The 19,814-nt window shown below is 44.0% G+C and overlaps 1 protein-coding gene across 1 annotated transcript; it reads right to left on the reverse strand.

Annotated features, from left to right (window-relative positions):
- Nucleotides 1–2,797: 2,797 nt before the first annotated feature.
- LOC128406658 (endothelin receptor type B-like) lies at nucleotides 2,798–18,365 on the reverse strand. The gene is made up of 7 exons (XM_053374205.1): nucleotides 17,836–18,365; nucleotides 9,201–9,313; nucleotides 8,624–8,828; nucleotides 7,255–7,404; nucleotides 5,957–6,090; nucleotides 5,125–5,233; nucleotides 2,798–3,919 (listed from the first exon to the last, which is right to left on the reverse strand). The coding sequence occupies exons 1-7, from the start codon at nucleotides 18,289–18,291 to the stop codon at nucleotides 3,776–3,778; spliced, it is 1,311 nt and encodes a 436-aa protein (XP_053230180.1). The 5' UTR covers nucleotides 18,292–18,365; the 3' UTR covers nucleotides 2,798–3,775.
- Nucleotides 18,366–19,814: the final 1,449 nt, after the last annotated feature.

The raw sequence follows: 19,814 nt of genomic DNA on the forward strand, positions 1-19,814 counted from the left end.
GTTTCTGAGGCAGTGCAACCCAGCACCCAGTTCTCTGACCCAGCCAGCCAGCATTCCATGGCCACTTTGTATACTATTTGTGTTGAGCACTCTGTTCTTTGGGTGCTCCTGCCTCAGGTCCCCCAACCTCACATGCTGTACTTTTGTAAAGCTTGGAGTTTCCGACATCGGTGGGCACCTCCTTGCAGAATGGGTGGTGCTATTTTCAGCTAGTTATGCAAAAGCCCTTGCACCCAGCCATCACAAACAGACAAATAGAATAAATTATATCGAGGCAACTAGGAAGTGGTTGGCTTATAGTATGGATGGGGATGGCTAAAGCCTTTTGCCATTACTACTAATGCTTGCAACTGCCAGTCAGCATATTAGCCAGAAAAAAGTTTGAGGCACAGTCAATGAACTTTTAATTGAAATTCAGCATAATATAGATCACGGCTACATAAACTACAGAATAAAGTCACAACCCAAAATTATGATGCGTTCATTCTGTTGCAAAGAAATCCTTTTCAAAATACTTGGAAAAGGAGGCCCAGGTGCGGTGCTGATCACCAGTGCATGAGTTGATCACATTCACAAATGTAACAGGTTCAAATCTCATTGGTACCCTTGAACATCTGCCTGATGCGAATGGAAACAGTCATATTGTAGCAAATTACAGCTGCTTGTCATTCTTAAATCACAGCACTATCTTTTCTAGCAGAAGCTTAGGAATGTATCCAACGAAATCCTACTCGGAGTAGGCCAGCTGAAATTACTGGAGCTAAATTAGCCGTGTCCATTAATTTCTGTGGGTCAGCTTCACTGGATACAGCCCTTAAGAGTTTACTTGTGCTGTGATTACATGAACTCATTATATATAACTCAGAAGCAGATCCCACTGAGTTAAATGCTAAGTGGGCATAGGACTGAAGACTTAATATCGAATAGATTCTGTAACTGTTTCACAGTTACCTTATTGAAGTCCAAAAGCTTACATAGTTTTCTGTACAATATATAATATATACATGCATGAGAGATAAGCTACTGTCTACACAAACACACTCACATAGGTAAGCACTGAAACACCAGCAGGCTAGCAAAATCCAAAATAAAGAAGACTGAGCTATCTTCAGAGCCAAGTAGTCCAGGAGAAGAGGTGAAAAGAAGCTGATGAAACAAAATGACTATGGTGGATCACAAAAGCATTACAGTGGGAGAGGCATTCTCATTCCAATCTCATATTTTGCTTTCTTGGTGGCTTCAGCTCACAAGAAGTGATGTCACATATGCAGAGCAGCATTCAACTATGTTTTACTCAGAGTAGATCCATTGAAATGAATGGACATAATTAAATTACATCTGTTAATTTCAATAGAGCCACTCTGAGTAAAATATACAGTGGTACCTTTGAAGTTGAACAGAATCTGTTCCGGAAGTCTGTTTGACTTCCAAAACAATCAGAGACCAAAGTGCAGCTTCTGATTGGCTGCAGGAAGCTCCTGCAGCCAATTGGAAGCCCCGCCGGATGTTCAGCTTCCAAAAATAGTTCTCAAACCAGAACAGTCACTGGTTTGCGGTACTCGGGAGCCAAAATGTTTGAGAACTAAGCTGTTCGAAAACCAAGGTACGACTGTATTTGAATACCACCCATATTCTGGAAGTGATGACACAGTAGGTAGAGTGTTGGTATTGTCCATGTGTATATGATCAACTCCTGCCCGGAAACCTATGCCCCCACTGTGGAAGGACATGTGGATCCAGAATTGGCCTCCACAGTCACTTACAGACTCACTGTTAAAACCTTGTTTATGGAAGACAATTCTACTTGGCTACAAGTGATTGCCAAAGAAGAAAAAGAATGTGAGGAACTTTTTTCAGCCTTAGGACCACATTCCGTCTTGGCCAACCTTCCAAGGCCTACATGCCAGGAGTGGGTGGGGCCAGAGACAAAAGTGGGTGGAGCAACAGATAATGATTGCAGCCAGCTATATTGGAATCAGAGGTTTTCTATACATACATGCAACTCTGTCTTCCATTGAAAAGGCAGTGCAATAGTCCAAGGACACATTTTCTAACCTCAAGTTCAGTTCTCCCTATTTACATATCAGTTAGCATTAAAAAAAAAAAATCTGCATGAAAATTCATCTGCATTTCATTGTGAATTTCTGCTCATATACACATATTTGTAAGCAATCTTACTTGATACACACATTTTTTTGCAAACATGTAACACATGTTTGTATGCTATTAGCATGTTTATGGGTGTGTGTTAAATTAAGTGTGGGTGAAAAACTGCTGCGAAATTTAGAGACTTGTCAATATTGTGAAGGAGGGCTGAGTTTCAGTTCACCTACTGTTTCAGAAGGTACGAATCAAGTAAGTTTGCCTCTAAATGCGAACAAAATCAAATTTCTCCATCATCCCTACCTGCACATGTGCAAGATAGAAACCTGGGAGTGTAGGAATGACTAGGGGTGAAAGGGGGAAGTAGGAGAGGCACGGGCCATAGCAGGAAATCTACCACCACTTCATCCTAATCCATAGCCACACAGTCTGCTCCGCTACGGAAAGGGATGGAAATAACTCTCAGTTTTAGTTCTTTCACTTTCTCGTTTTCCCCATCTTAAGTTCAGTTTCCCACATTTATGCAGCAATTTGCAAAAATCTTTTCCAAAATAATGAATTTCCTTCAGTGTATTAGTGCCTAATAAACACATTTTTGCCTTCAGTTTTGACTAAAACATGCATTTTTTAGGTTATCTTCACTAATATATTCAATTTTTATGCACACTGCCCCCCCCAATACATGCATTTTTTGTAAACATTGTTTGGCTGCAGAACTGACTGGAGAATCTGGACACATGCAAATTCACAAGGACAGCTGTGTTTTGGTTCTCATACTGCTTCAGATGTTGTGAATTTGATAGATTTGGCTTTAAACATGAATTGAATAAGATTTCTCTCCCTCCCATCCCTAGCTACAGATCTACTCACCCGGCTTTAGGCAAGAGGGAGAAGGGAATCTGCTATATTGTCCAGTTCCTTTCCAGCCTTCTGTCCCTTCCAGAACCACATCCCTTCTGCTTTCCTGTTCTCCATGTCCTCCCTCTCTCCAACTGTGCCCTTATTTGATATCCAGGGAAAATTGGAACCTAATACATCAACTGCATCTTTGGGTGCAGAATCTTTTTCAGCTCAAGGGCCACATTTGCCAGTAGGCAACCTTACAGGGGCCACATGCAAATGGGCAGCAAAAGTGGGCAGAACAATGAATTTGACTCTTACCTTTGTACAGTAGGCTACTTTCCAGCTATGCATGTTTAAAAGGTTTCACACACGCACCCCTACTCATCTCTCTCTCCATCCAGGCAGGTAAGGAGCGCAATCACAGTACATTCAGGGACTCATTCTCATCAGGCAAAAGCTGCCAAGGATGGTGCAAAGCAAGGCTGTTGGGATGTGTAACATGGGAGAGCATCAGCAACCAGCCAGAGAGGCCCAAATTTCCCCACCTCTAGACTACAAGCGCCTTTGGTCTGCTCCAACCTGCCATTTATTTTTATGAGGGATTCTGCTGTTTAGAAAGAGAGAAAGATTCATTAATTGGGTGAGGGAGGTTAAGGAAGCAATAAGGGGCTATGGATCATCAGGTGAGCAAGACCTTTTCAAAGGGCTGGGTGGTGAAACTGCCAGTTCCTTCCAGAATAAAGCAGAGAAGTTGAAGAGGAACCACAAGGAAAATCAGGCTGGCCATCTCCATAGTCCTGGTGGACCCTCCTCTTCTTTATCTCCTCGTCTACGAAGAGCTGTACTTCAGGTGGGAGCTGCTCCGATCGAGGCCCAATTCTTGCCCGTTGGCTTTCCACTTCCCAACAGAGCCCTTGTCATCTGTTGGTGCAATGCCAAGAGCTGGTCTCTGGCACCAGCAACAAAGGCATGACTATGAGAAAGAAACCAGAGATGTTTAGGGCTTCTGAAGAACCACCCTACACCACAGCCCTAGGAAGATGACAAACCTGGAGGGAATGATGGCTAGAGTGTTGGACCAGGATCAGCCATGAAGTTCAGTGGGTGATCTTGGGCCTGTCACTGTCTCCTTAGTCTAGCTTACCTCACAAGGTTGTTGTGAGGATAAAATGAGGAGTGGGAGAACCATAGATGCCAGCATGAGCTCTTTGGGAGGAGAAAGGTTGGGCTGAAAAGGTAATGAATAAATAAAGGCTCTGCCAAGGTCCCCATCCCAGAGAGAGGCTGGGACATCACTACCAAGGGCAGGCCAAGAAGGAGACAATATTGCATTCTGTGCTGTCCTTGAGATATTTTTTCAGGATGTTGGAAAAAATTGCAAATCTGGCTTTTTGACCTTTGGACTCAATTAACATTGTGATAAGAAAACTGTGTGCCAGTTTCAGTCCTTTGGGTTCCTCTCACTCACTGCCTCTACTGCAACAGCACTTTAATATATTTCATCTGATTAATTGTGGTGCTTATTTGTTAAAAGGGTTATATATTATTTTATTGCGGATTTTATTGTTGATCATTGCCTTAGACATTTTTTAATGGAAAGGCAGGTAATAAATGCAACAAACAAATAAAAATCCCAAGAGGTAACTTTAAATGTCTTTGGGTAGTGTTTACTTCTGATGATACTTGTTCTGCATGTGCAAATGTATTGAAGAACAAGAATATATTGAGATGGCAGGTGTGGGAACTCTTTTGCCCTCCAGATGTAACTCCTACCAGTCCTACCAAGGATGGTCAATGCCCATGGACAATGGTCAATGACAGTGGTACAATGGGTCAGTGCATCTGGCTGTTCATCAGAATTTTAGTGGTTTGAGCTCACCCAGGCATGGTTAATGGGCAGGATTCCTGCATTGTAGGGGGTTGGAAAAGATGGCAGTTGTAGTTCAGCAACATCTGTTCATAATATTGTGCAGTATTTTGTTTTAATATTATTGTGTTTGGATCACAACCTGCCCTAGGGTGAAGGCTCAGTAAGAAAATATAACAATAACAGCAACATCTGCACCAGAGAGAGAGAATTAGCCCCAATAAAGTTTTCTCCTCCTCGTCCCAGTAACAACTTGGCTGGGGCACTTGGGACTTTCCCCTGTACCTCCATAACCACAATCCTGATCCTACCTGAAAGCAATTCTTAAACTTCCGGCTGACAAAATAGAGAGCCACGGGGTTGATGCAGGAGTTGAGCGAAGCCATATTGATGCCAAAGTAATCCATGACCAGAAGGAAGCTGGAGTGGAGAAGAGAATGGAGAGTCAGTGCTGTCAGAAGGGAGCATGATGGCAGCTGCATGTTTCAATCCTTTGACAATTCTTATGGTCACCGTCATACAAACTTTGTAGAAAGGGCTGTGGCTGACAGCACACGCCTCATATGTCAATGGTGTGAGGTTCAACCCCCTGTTGTATCCTCTTAAGATCATCAGATAGTGGGTCATTGTAAAGAACTCTGTTTGGTACTCGGTAGAGCTGCTGCCTGCCAGAGTTGGCAGTGCTGGATTAAATGGGCAAATAGTATGACTTGGTATAAAGGCAACTTCCTGTGCCCTGGGAGTCTCCAGTTTGGCAGTGGGTTCCCAGCAGAGGTCTGGGCCAGCATAAGGTACCCTGCAATGCCAATGTTTGGCACTGGTCTTGCCTGGAAATCTCAGTGATCAAAATGCATTATCAACAGCTCATGAGTAAGTCTGAAAGCCCTATATGTTGGAGGATCCCCTTATACCTCTTGCATTCCTTCACCCCTTACACCATATCACCGTATGGACCACCCATACATCTTGCTTTTGGTTAAGAGTAATGTGGACAATACTGAGTTAGATGAACCAGTGGTCCAAATCAGTATGAAGTGGCTCCCTGTATTTCTAACACTGGAAATGGCCTCTTTAATTTTAGGGAGGGTAGAGATCTCTTCCACCACCAAGAAGAAAATAAGGAGCTTCTGATATTGAGCTTACCTAAGCAGTTCACACCTATCAGCGTCTTGTTGACTATAAATGGTCTTCTTAAGGATCCTGCTGAGATGGAGAGGTAGCCAGCAGAGGGCGAATATCACCACAAGGCAGAACACTGTCTTGGCCACTTCCCGGCGCTGGAATACCAGCAGTCCAGTCATTGAAGTTAATGAACGAAGGAGCAACAAAAGGCAAAGATGACATGAGCATGTGTATAATATGGTAAAGACATCAATCAATACCATCAACCCCATTCTTCACACCCAAGCCCTGTCTTTTCCTGTCTTTCTGCTCCCCATTGCTGTTTCATGCCCTGGTTTCTCTGTTGTTCATCCTGCACTATTATGAGCTGAAAGTTCAGTTATTTGCTGAGTGATATACAGAGGCAGAGACCAAGGAGTTGCTTTACTATGTTACTGTGCCCACAAATGCAGGACTTCGGACAGTTCCAGTGATTAATAGTAATAATAGTTATAATAATAATAGTCCAGCCTGAAGTCTGAACTGACTCTTCCAGAAGACAAGAAGCTGTGATGGAATCTCTTTCTGGAATTATTTTTTTTAATTGCATTTGTGGACCACATTTTTCTCCAAGAAGCTCAAGGTGGCATGCACAGATCCCCACCTCCTCTCTTAGTCTCCACAACAACCTCATGAAAGCTAAGGAACTCTCTAACCACTGCACGATGTTAGCTCTTCAGATGACTGCCGTATTCTGGTATTAGGGAATATCCAGAACATCCCCAGAGTCCTGCATGCCAGGAATGGAAGCAAGGGAAGGATGTTCATATTTCACCAGTTGCATGAGGGAGACAGGCTGTCCAACCAGAAAGGCCACCTCTGTATCAGAGCCTACTTCTAAAATTCAGAGGACAGGCCACTATTTATTCAGATGTTCATTCCCTGGCATCTCCAGCTGTGGCTCTCCAGATATTGTTAAACTCCCTCCACCCCAGATACAGGCAATGAGCACAGACAATGGGCAGTGGAGCCCAAACATGCCCATAGAGTCACAGGCTCCCTATTGCAATGAAAGAGATTTCAGTTAGCAGGCCATCTTCTGCGCACCTTGCACTCAGTTCCTGCTTGTGAGCTTCCCATAGGCACCTGGTTGACCCATGTAGCAACACCAGATTGGCCTTTGGCCTGATCTAGCACAGCTCTTCTTATTTTCTTATGAAAGCCACTGCCAAACAGAGCAGACAAAGCCTGGCCATGTGAGCTGGTGGTCTGATGTCATTCCTTGTATCTGAGCCAAGGAACAGGGTTTGTTCCCTTGAGCCTTGGTTGGGGGACCTCACCCGTTTCATGTGGTCGTTGAGTGCTATCCTCATGCCATTCCTCTTGCTCAGCATCTCACACGACATGAGGGAATAGAAGACGCCAGTGCAGGCCAGAGGCAGGCAGAAGTAGAAGCCAAAAAGCCACCAATCTTTCACATCCTTGTAGAACTGCAGATGGAAGGGAAGGAAGGAATGAAAGCAGCTGCCTCTCCAAGGGAGTTATTAGCTGTTGTGTGGAGGGTGGGATTGCCTTGGGGACTTTTGTCCCTATGCCACCTGTGGAACACATGAAGACCAGAGATGGACTGAGCCTTTGATTCCACCATGTTCTGGTTTCACTGGCATTCAGTTGTTGAGCTGTTCCACCCCCTTCCCTCCCATGATGATGTGCCATTGCATCCCATTGGCTATCAATGAGTAGTAGCTATGATGACTATACTCTGCCTCCAATGTCAGAGGCAGTAATGCTTCTGAATACTAGTTGCTAGGAGTTGCAGGAGGGGAGGGTGCTGTTGTGCTCAGGTTCTGCTTTCGGGCATCTTGTGCACATTCGGCTGGCCACTGTGAGAAAAGGAGGCTGGACCAAATGGGGCTCCTTTGGCCTGATTTCTCCAAGAAATCAAGTGCTATTCTTATGTTCTTATGTTACGTTAACTGCATGCTATTCTGCCCTGCTCCACCTCATTGTATGCATTGTATGCATTCCCTTGGATCCGGCTCCAAGAGGCCACAGCTCTCTATACCAGCCCAGGAAAAAGCAAATGGAATCATCTCATTGCATGCATTTGAGGCACACTTTTAACATAAGAATGCACACTTTGATTCAGTTTGCATTTATTGGCAAATTTACACAAGTCACATTTTCCGAAGCAATATGCAAACCAAAACGCAGCCATTGTTCAAATTTCCCTATTGTCCAAATTTTAGGAATGCGGTTCTCCATCCAAATAATGCGTAAAATAATAAATAAATGCATAAACTAAAGTGTGCATGTAAATGTACACATTTGTGAAAATAGCATACAAAAATGCAGCTCGGTACCTGCCATGACCAGCCCAGGGGAAAAACAAACCAGAATCATGGAACTCTACATAGGGTTGTAGAGTTGGGAGGGCCCACAAGGGTAATCCAACCTCAACCCCCACCCACGATTTGCAACAATATTTGTATTAGGGAAAATTGCATATAAAAATGTGTAAACAAGGGGGAAATTGCACCAAAAAAAGCTGTCTATGAGAGCTGTTTTACAAAATAAGAATTCACAAGCTGATGCGGAAATGTGGGGAGCTGAATTTAAAATAGGGGAAATGAGAAGCTGTAGTTGACAGACTGGCCCATCCCTTCCCTTGGTTGTTCAAATCATCTGGCTGAACAAGAGAGAACATACCGTCATGAAGCTGGATTTCTGTTCAGCGGCCAGCATGCAGACCCAGTGCGTCTGTTCACGGTAATTCAGTTCCACCAAGTCAAAAGCAATGGCTTCAGGGACAGCTAGGATGATCGCCACTGCCCAGATTAGCGTCACCTCAACAGCCTTCCACATGGGGATGCCAATCCCTTGAATCCGGCTCCAAGAGGCCACAGCTCTATACCTGCCATGAGCAGCCCAGGAAAAAGCAAATGGAATCATGGAATCATAGAACTGTAGAGTTGGGAGGGACCACAAGAGTCATCTAATCCAACCTCCCTGCTGCACAGGAATCTTTTGCTCACATCTGAAAACTCTCACACAATGCATGGAGAAAATACAGCAGGGGAGTTGAAGGTGGAAGTTTCAGCCCGGCAACATCTGCAGGACCACATTCCTCCTCTAAAGACAGTGTAGCTCCACTGGGCTGAAAAGATTATCCACCAGGGAAGACTGAACAGGGTCAATGAATCGTATAGGTAGGGTTGGCTAAGTGAATGGCTGAATGGACCTAATTAACCAGGCTTGACAGGAGGCATCAAAGGTGGTCTGTTACCTGTCTATGCTGAGAGCACAGAGGCTGAGGACTGTGATGCCAACGGAGGCCTTCTGAATGAAAGGCACCAATTTGCACACCTGCACACCAAAAGGCCAGTCTTCTGCAAGCAGCTGAAAGAGAGGAAGGACATCATCAGCATGCCATCTCAGCGGAGAACTGGATTCTTATAACTTTGTACTCATTTCTTTGCATGTGTAGGGCATCAGGCAAACCCATACACCAGCCTTTGACAATTTGGTGCCCACCCCCAGCTTTCTGGTTGCCAGGAGTACTTTTTAATGTTCAAAAATGTTCCTTGGTTGTAGTCCACAGTCCCATTCTGCACTTTCACCATTGTATCACCTCTTTCTGTTGTGTAGGTGTTCTAGGCTGAATTGATGCCCATCCATTCAAAGCTAGCCAACAACAAAATGCTACACAAAAATGCTAAACATCCCCTCACCCTAGTAGCAAACATGGAGGGACTCAGTGGTGTAGCAACTGCTCTGTACAAGATCACTTTAATGAACATATAAAAATGCCTCATATAGAATCAGACAATTGGTTTATCTAGTTTATAGACAGGGAATCTGTGGCCCTCCAGATATTTCTTCATTGCAGCTTCTAGTGCTGCAGTAGCTCTGGCTGATGGGAGTCAGAACCCAATCACATCTGAAGTGCCACAGACAGTAGTGAATGGTGGGAGGGGCTGTGGAGGACCAGTCACAATGGGCATCAGTCACTACTGAGTCCAACTAATAAGGCAAAGGTAAACGGTAAAGGACCCCTGGATGGTTAAGTCCAGGCAAAGGTGACTATGGGGTTTGGCGTTCATCTCACTTTCAGGCCGAGGGAGCCGGCGTTTGTTCACAGACAGCTTTCTGGGTCATGTGGCCAGCATGACTATACCACTTCTGGTGCAACGGGACACCTTGATGCACCTAAAATTAGTGCATGGACATGCCATTTACCTTCCCACCGGAACGGTACCTATTTATCTACTTGCACTTTGATGTGCTTTCGAACTTCTAGGTTGGCAGGAGCAGGGACCGAGCAACGGGAGCTCACTCCGCTGTGGCGATTCAAACTGCTGACCTTCCAATCAGCAAGCCCAAGAGGTTCAGTGGTTTAGACCACAGTGCCACCTGCATCCCTATGAGTCCCTATGAGTCCAACAATACAATTCTGGCTATGTGTAGCCTCTTCCCTAGAAAAAATAAATCTGCAAGTTCTTGTATGAAATGCAAGTGTTCTGCTCATGGAACAAATATGTAAAATATCAGTCAGCTGTATTTTGAAGAATGTCAGCTGAAAAGCAGAAAATAATTTCTGATCATTAGATGAATGAACTTTGGAAACAAAATAGTTATAAAGGTAAAACATCTCAGTTTTGAAAACTGTTAGAAGAATTTATGAAAGCTCTCCTTACATGTTCAGAAATGATTCGCTGGCTGAGGAAGTTCCTCTTTCCTTTTTTAAAAAGCTCTTAAATCAGTGAATCAGCTGTCTTGGAAATCTGATTACCAGACTGGTTTACTTTGAATTAGACTGGAAAGTTTTGTTTCAGTTCACGCTAAATATTGGATTACACGGATACGGCAAATAATAAAATATGGATTAATGAAATAAATTGCGTAACAGTTAGGATATTCCATTCAATAAGCAGAATGAGATTTCCTCTTTGTGTTAGGTCCTGAACAACTTGTCCAGTTTATAGAACAGTTGTCATACACAGCCTATTAAGACTTTGAGCTTGGTGCAGGAATGAACTTCCATGAGTATCTCACTTGGAGTTCTAAGCCATGGGAAACAGCTAAAATTAGCCATTCTCGGACGATAGGTGATAGCCAACATTAGTCATAGAGTAGACCCCCTGAAATAAAAGGTCCTCAGTCCATTTCAATGGGTCTAATGGGTATGACAGGCTCCATCTGCACCATACATTTAAAGGGCTAAGATACTATTTCAGCAGTCATCGTCCCCCCCCCCAAAAAAAAAACATCCTGGGAATTGTAGTTTATTAAGGGCAAAGAGAGCTGTTACAGGACCCCCTGTTCCCCTCCCAGAACCACAATTCACAGTGGTTTAACAATCAATCCTGTTCTCTAGGGCACTCTGGGAACTGCAGGCTTCTGCGGAGAATGGGTTCTCCCAACAGCTCTCAGCACTACACTTCCCAGGATGCTTTGGAGGGAAGCTATGGCTGTTTAAAGTTGCATGATGCTGCTTTATATGTTTAGTGCAGATGGGACCAGAATAATAATAATAATAATAATAATAATAATAATAATAAACCTGTTAAGTTGTGGGTGAACATATCAGACAACACAGTGATTCTTCAAACAGCTCTTGTTTATTCACAGGCCCAGAGCAGAACTGGACTGAAGGGTTCAGCCAACCTGATTATATAGAGCTCCACTACAAAGCAACAGTAACAACTTGCTGTAACTATCCAATCACTGAACATCACTTTCAATTCCTTATTTGCATATGTGGATCTGAGTGAAAACTATCTATATGAAGCCGCTGGGAGAGATCATCAGGGGGTTTGGACTGGGTGTTCATCAGTATGCAGATGACACCCAGCTCTACCTCTCCTTTAAATCAGAACCAGTGAAGGTGGTGAAGGTCCTGTGTGAGTGCCTGGAGGCGTTTGGAGGATGGATGGCGGCTAACAGATTGAGGTTGAATCCTGACAAGACAGAAGTACTGTTTTGGGGGGACAGGGGGCGGGCGGGTGTGGGGGATTCCCTGGTCCTGAATGGGGTAACTGTGTCCCTGAAGGACCAGGTGCGCAGCCTGGGAGTCATTTTGGACTCACAGCTGTCCATGGAGGCACAGGTTAATTCTGTGTCCAGGGCAGCTGTCTACCAGCTCCATCTGGTACGCAGGCTAAGACCCTACCTGCCCGCGGACTGTCTTGCCAGAGTACTGCATGCTCTAGTTATCTCCCGCTTGGACTACTGCAACGCGCTCTACGTGGGGCTACCTTTGAAGGTGACCCGGAAACTGCAATTAATCCAGAATGCGGCAGCTAGACTGGTGACTGGGAGTGGCCGCCGGGACCACATAACACCAGTTCTGAGAGATCTGCATTGGCTCCCAGTATGTTTCCGAGCACAATTCAAAGTGTTGGTGCTGACCTTTAAAGCCTTAAACGGCCTCGGTCCTGTATACCTCAAGGAGCGTCTCCACCCCCCATCGTTCAGCCCGGACACTGAGATCCAGCGCTGAGGGCCTTCTGGCAGTTCCCTCATTGTGAGAAGTAAGGTTACAGGGAACCAGGCAGAGGGCCTTCTCGGTAGTGGCGCCTGCCCTGTGGAACGCCCTCCCAGCAGATGTCAAAGCAATAAACAACTATTTTACTTTTAAAAGACAACTGAAGGCAGCCCTTTTTAGGGAAGTTTTTAATGTTTGATGCTGTACTTTTTTTAATATTCAGTTGGAAGCCACCCAGAGTGGCTGGGGAAACCCAGCCAGATGGGCGGGGTATAAATAATAAATTATTATTATTATATATCTACAGTATCCCCCTGCTGGCCCAGGGTGAGAACTTCAGTACATAACAAAACCCTTCCTGCATATGGAAAGCTAATATGTCAAGGCAGGGAAAGGGATCTGCTGATCTTTATCCTTGAGATGTTAGTTTTTGGTGTGCATGGCACTTCGGAAAGCTTTCAAACATTCATTCCCACCAATTCACCCCTTATTTCACCCCTTAGAGATAGAAATGGTAGCAGTCATGAATTGCTTTAGCCCTTAGCCCAACCTCCAGAAAAAAATTGCATGAGGGCTAGAAAAACAAACAATTCATTTGCTTATCTTCTGAGTACAGGGAGGAGGTGTCAGCATTTTCATCCCTCCCATTGCAAGGATCACCAGATCATGTTTGTTTTACTTTCTGTCTAAAGGAGGGGGAGGAAGCTACTCTTCCAGACTTCCATCCCTAGCACTGTGTGTCTTTTTCTTTGACCTGTCTAGAGACGAGTTGGCAGTATGAGAGAGCTGTTTCTCTCGTACATGTTTGTTATGTTCTTTTGTTTGTTTAATTAGAAGAAATAAATTAGGTATGCAACAAAACCTCCACAGCTTTGCTTCCGTTACTCTGCTGTGTTTCAGGTGCTCACGTGATCAAATGTGAGTCCACTGCACCAGGACCTATTCCTCGGGAATGCTGTGTTGATGTTTCTAAGTTCCTGTGATCGGAAGGTCGGAGAAGGTGCTCCCAACACCCAGCCCATGCAGGCACTGAAGACGTGGGCTGTACATGGGTGTACAGAAAGGAGGCAGACTCTGGTTGCTTGCAAGACAGGGGCTTTGAGTAGCAGCAGGAGCTCAGGGGCAGGGTGCATGCTTTGCACGAAGAAGGCATTAACTTCAGTCTCCATTATCCCCTAGCAAAGCTGGAAAAGACTCCCAACTAAAACAGAGTAAGCTGCCTTATACCAAGTCAGGCAGTTAGCCCATCCAGTTTAGTATTGTCTACACTGACTGTCAGTACTCCAGGGTTTCGGGCAGGAGTATCTCCAAGCACTATGTGCAGAGGCTGAGGATTGTACCTGGAGACTTCTGCATGCAGAGCAGATGCTCTGCTACTGAAATATGTCCATTTCCCATCTGAAACCATGGAGAGTGTTATGTACTGAGTTGAATAGGATCCAAAATGCAGCAGTCTGATTGGTCCTAGAGCAATAGGGTTCAGAACGCAGCAGTCTGATTGGTCCTAGAACAATAGGATCCAGAATGCAGCAGTCTGATTGGTCCACAGGAGCCACCCAATCCAGCTCCAGGTGGAAGTGAATCCACAACCTGATTGGCCTACAGGAGAATCCCGGAATTAGCCAATCACGTGGGGTCCACTGTGTAAATAATGTACATAAAGCAGACATTCTGGGGGAACTTCCATTCCTCCTCACCACTATGAGCTGAATAAAGAGCATGAAATCCACTCTCGACTCTTGAGTATATTTCAGATAGCTAATGCTCATCTTGGAGGGGTCACATAGCACACTTGGCACCACTGAATCTCAGCAGTGGATCTATGGGAGTGGTCAGTGGTTAGTAAAATTATGACCATGACCATCACCACTATTTTCAAATGGAGAAAAATTAGGGCTGGCTTGAGGGCACGAAGACCTTGTGTCATCACAGCGGGCTACTTCTCAGAGTGGGCAGTAAATGCATATTTAAAAAAAATAATTAATTAAAAATAATTTTGAATTTTTAAAATTGCTATTTTTTTATTTTAAAAATGGACACATGCCACAAAACCCCTCTGGCAGCACAGTATCACAGCAGGGGGCCTATGGAAGCAGCCTCTAAAAAACGTTATTTTAAAAAATAATAAATAAATAAATAAAATGGGGCCAGGCCTGGGGGGCATAAAAAACTTTTGGCATCATGGCATCACAACAGTGATCCATAAAAACAATAGAATTAATTGTTAGTGAAAATAGCATACAAAAATGCATTATGGGGTTTTTTTTTGGAGGGAGTGTATTTTAGGAGAAATGCTGATGAATTTCCTTGAAGATTGTTCTTTTAAAAATAAATAAATTGCAGACTGATGAAGAAATGCATCTGAACTGAATTTAAGATTGGAAAACTGAAAAAGTAAGAAACAGAGAGAAAGTGAAAAAGATTTACTTACCTCTAGGCTGCATAAAAAATGCAGAACTAAGTCAGAACTCTTACTTCCTGTGATTTGGACACTACGCTTCAGTTAATTCAATCTACAATTGCATTCATGATTGCTGCTTCTATTTTGTATACAGTGGTACCTCGGGTTACAGACGCTTCAGGTTACAGACTCTGTTAACCCAGAAATAGTACCTCAGGTTAAGAACTTTGCTTCAGGATGAGAACAGAAATCGCGCAGCGGCAGCGGGAGGCCCCATTAGCTAAAGTGGTACCTCAGGTTAAGAACAGTTTCAGGTTAAGAACGGACCTCTGGAATGAATTAAGTTCTTAACCCGAGGTACCACTGTATTGTGAACTGCTTCCATCTCCTTCATGGGAAATTGGCAGAGAAATTAAAGATCTAACTTAATCTCATCTTTTCTCTTTCATAAAACCACTCCTTTCTTCTTTAACGTAGGGAAGATTTTGTTCAACTTTCTATTCCTTCTCTCTGTCAGTCAAGGGATGTACAAAGATCTCTGCATCTAGAAATAGAGAGGAGGGCAGTTCTTGGGAAGGCCCATAGCTTAGTGGTTAGAGCATCCGCCTTGCGTGCAGAAGGTCGCAGGTTCAATCCCTGACATCTTCAGGTAGGGTTGGGAGAGACTCCTGATTGAACCCCTGGAAAGATCCTGCCAGTCATTGTAGACAATACTAAGCAAGATGAACCAAAGGTCAGATTGTATAGACTGTTGCTGCTGTACCAATTTCAGAGAAGGCAAGCAGGAGTAGCAGCCCTTTCAAAACAAAGTCCCCCTGAAGGAGACCCTACACTCACATGCCATGTGTCCACAACTGTTTTGGCTCCTCACCAAGGCACCTCCTGATTAATTGTAATCAGGAGGTGCCTTGGCTAACATCCAAAACAACTTGAAATATCCAAGTCAGCCTGCACAAACAGTTACATCTCACAGAAATATTTTGCACTGGAGGCTTCCCAGCTGAGTACATGCGAAAGTCGAGTTTTGCTGCTTCTCTGACATCTGACCAACTTCTGGCTCTCAGATGCAAAACAGTAGCTTGATTGTGTCCTCAGCTGCAGGGCTAAGAAGGGAGTTCAAAGAGGGATGCTTCTGCTTGGAAGTAAACACCAAGCTTTCCTAAATGCTTCTGAACCGCCCATCTCTGCACCATGGTGCAGTAGGGAATTTTAGATTCTGGACTGGGGTTTCCTAAACTTGTGTCTCCAGCTGTTTGTGGACTACAATTCCCACCATCCCTAGTCAGCAGGATGAGTAGCCAGGGATGATGGGAATTGTAGTCCAAAAACAGCTGGAGACCCAAGTTTGGGAAGCCCTGCTCTGGACTTATGGGTCATATTAGGGGGTCGGGCAAGGAAAGTCCTCTTTAAATGGCAATGTGTACATGACTTCACTTATCTGTTAATGGTCACTCTATACCATTTCAGAGAAAAGGGGAGTTATCCAGTGTCTAAATGTTCCCCCAAATAAATTACTCTCAAAACAGGGAAAAACTGCTGTGCTTGCGTCTTCCCCAACATGCGGCAAGCACTTATAGCTCATAAGAAAAGAAGACACAAATTTACATAATATGGGGGTACAGATGGGCATATCTTCCAATTTTGGTTTCTCTCAGTTTATTTTTCCAATCATAACTGCAGTTCTCCAAATTTCAACATCAGTTTGTTGAAATTTCATCAGCATTTCAGTGCAAATTTCTGCTCATATATACACAGTTTTGATTAGCATACACATTTTTTACAATGTCCTCAAATATAATTTTTTAAAAAATGTTATTTTCCACAACATGCACTTTTTCATGCATGCTTTATTCTAGTATATGCATTCTTAGACACACTGTTGGACTGGAGAACTGCACTGCTAAATTTGGAGCATTCCTAAGGATCCCTATGTTACAGTTTCAGAAAGTGTTAATTAGGTAGGTTCACCTTAAAAAGTGAGCCAAATCAGATTTCTTCCCTATCCCTCATGTTACCCAAAAGAGAAGCATCTTTTGAGTGTTGCATGCTACCCCTAATATGGTGTTCTAATAACCCTCACAATTAGGTCACGTAGAGTGGGAATGAGTGTGCTTGCTCTGAAGCTTGCACCAACTGTGATTCATGATCAGGGAGGCAAACATATGTAGCAGCCAACCTGTTCTGCTCATGGAGGATTTCCTTGTGCAACCTAGAACACTATGAGATCCAGGTTTTCAAATCTGCATGGGGACCCTTAGGAACAGAAAAGTCTTCCTGTATCAGAAGTTATCCTCTCTACATGGGGCTGCCGAGACCATATTACACCAGTCCTGAAAGACCTACATTGACTCCCAGTACATTTCCGAGCACAATTCAAAGTGTTGGTGTTGACCTTTAAAGCTCTAAATGGCCTCGGCCCAGTATACCTGAAGGAGCGTCTGCACCCCCATTGTTCAGCCCGGACACTGAGATCCAGCACCGAGGGCCTTCTGGCGGTTCCCTCACTGTGAGAAGTGACTTTACAGGGAACCAGGCAGAGGGCCTTCTCAGCAGTGGTGCCCGCCCTGTGGAACGCTCTCCCAGGAAATAAACAACTATCTGACTTTTAGAAGACATCTGAAAGCAGCCCTATTTAGGGAAGTTTTTAATGTTTGATGTTTTATCATGTTTTTAATATCCACCCAGAGTGGCTGGGGAGGCCTAGCCTGATGGGTGGGGTATAAGTAATGAATTATTATTATTATTATTATTATTATTATTATTATTATTATTATTCCAAGTTGTGGAGGCTAACAAGAATGGGAATGATGGGCCTCATCTCCCACTCACCCTCCTTGCACAAGGGATTGGTCCCATCTGCCTGGATAGGTCCCATCTTCAACCTAGTATATATGGCAGTCACCTAACTTGTGGTCACTGTTTATTGCTGAAGAGTCTTGATTCCTCAGGCACTGCATTGCAGTGATGTAATAAACTCATCCAAACTTGGGTGTTTTCTTCCTCTTTCCCAACCCTGGCCAAGAGGGGCCTTACCTTATATACATTGATGGGCAAGGCAATGAGAATGTAGAGCAGATCCCCAAGAGCCAGGCTAGCAATGAGGACATTAGGCCCATTCCTCATGCATTTGTTCTTGTAGATGATCCTCAGGAGGGTGGAATTCCCAATGATGCCCACAATGAAGATAGTGCAAGACACAAACGTGTTAATGTACTTGAAGGCCTGCCGGATTTCTGTCGGCTTAGCACACATGACTGACAGCTGTGGGCCCTCTGTGATGGCATCTCCAATAAGGTTGCCTGAATGGTTGGTGGTGGCTCTGGAGTTTGTAAATATTCCAGGCTGAATGAGACTGTAAGCTTTATCTTGATCCAGAACCTCAAAGGGGATGGGGGTATTCCTGAAGCTCACTGCTGTCTGGCTGGAGACTCTCAGGATGAGGCAGGCCAGGCAATAGGCCAGAACAGGTAAAGTAGAAAACTTGCCCATTGCGATGGAAAGCTTAAAGCTCAGCCAAAGTTTTGAGTCTGTTGGTGGGACCCGGAGCTAAAGATCTTCCCTGATCTTGCCTGTGGAAGGAAGATAAGGATGAGTTCTCTGAGTTACAGGAGAGGAGAGAAACAGTGATATTGAACAGTTACTCTGCATGAATTTCCCTGGGACTGATTATTGTTCATATAGGACTGGGATAGAGATCATATTATTGTTCATACAGGGCTGTGTCCTTCCAGATGTTCATAAAATAATAGAATTGTAGAGCTGGAAGGAACCAAGAGGTTCAACTAGTCCAACCCCTTGCAATGCAGGAATCTTCCACCCAATGTGGCATTCAAACCCATGACTCTAAGATTAAGAGTCTCATGCTCTATCATCTGAGCTATTTATTCATCACCGTTTGACTCCAAGTGCCATCAGCCCCAGTCAGTATGGCTGATGGTCAGGAGTGATGGGAGTTGTAGCCCAACCAAACCTCAGAGAGTCATATGTTCCCCATCCCTGCTTTAGGGTGTGAAAAAGACTTAGAGAACTGGAAGAGACAAAAATTCTGTCTCCTTTTTTTAGCAACCATGAAAATGAGGGACACAACCAGAAAAAGCGAAAAAGAAAAAGAGGTCTGTCTGTCTGTCTATCTATCTATCTATCTATCTATCTATCTATCTGTGACTTAACTGAAGTTTCAGGTGTCTTTGGCACAGAAGAGACTGTGCATCTGCATAAATCTACAAGGGTAATTTTCAGTTCACTGAAACTGCCTGTAATTTATTTATTTAAATATTTTATAAACCACTTAATTGCAATCATCTCTAAGTGCTGTTTAAGAAGCTCATTGGAAAGAAAAGTGTGCTAAAACTATGAAATCAAAGTTCAGTTAAAATGTCTGTTGGACAACCAGTGACCAGCTTTTTATTTATTTATTAATATTCAGTCCATCTAGCCAGGGGTTGGCAAACTTTTTCAGTGGGGCCGGTCCACTGTCCCATAGACCTTGTGGGGGGCCAGATTATATTTTGGAGGGAAAAAAATATTAACGATTTCCTATGCCCCACAAATAACCCAGAGATGCATTTTAAATAAAAGGACACATTCTACTCATGTAAAAACATGCTGAATCCCAGACCGTCCGTGGGCCGGATTTAGAAGGCAATTGGGCTAGATCCAGCCCCCGGGCCTTAGTTTGCCTACCCATGATCTAGCCATTGCCCATACAGGCTGGCAGCATCTCTCCATGGTTCCAAGCTGAGAACATTCCCAGCCCTACTTAAAGACACTGGGGACCTTCTGCATGCAAAGCAGATGCTCTGCTACTGAACTATGGTCCTCCCTGTTGACAGGATCACTGATGCTTGGGACTGAACCTGCGGTGCTGCTCATACTGTGAGTTACTGCTCCTTGCCATGTATGTATGTATGTATGTATGTATGTATGTTTGTATATATACATTAAACAGGGATGCATACCATATTTTTCCTACAAAAGTGCTGCTAGGAATGTACAAATCTGCCAATTTTTGT

This window comes from Podarcis raffonei, chromosome Z, assembly GCF_027172205.1.
Source record: "Podarcis raffonei isolate rPodRaf1 chromosome Z, rPodRaf1.pri, whole genome shotgun sequence".
NCBI lineage: Eukaryota > Metazoa > Chordata > Lepidosauria > Squamata > Lacertidae > Podarcis > Podarcis raffonei.

Excerpts from the sequence above, each read along its gene's own strand:
- LOC128406658 (XM_053374205.1), bottom strand. The coding sequence starts at position 18,291 with ATGGGCAAGTTTTCTACTTTACCTGTTCTGGCCTATTGCCTGGCCTGC. Across the intron at positions 6,091-7,254 it reads TCAACGACCACATGAAACGG|CGCCGGGAAGTGGCCAAGAC; the intron begins GTGAGGTCCCCC and ends CTGGTATTCCAG. Across the intron at positions 3,920-5,124 it reads AGTTTAAGAATTGCTTTCAG|TCATGCCTTTGTTGCTGGTG; the intron begins GTAGGATCAGGA and ends TCTTTCTCATAG.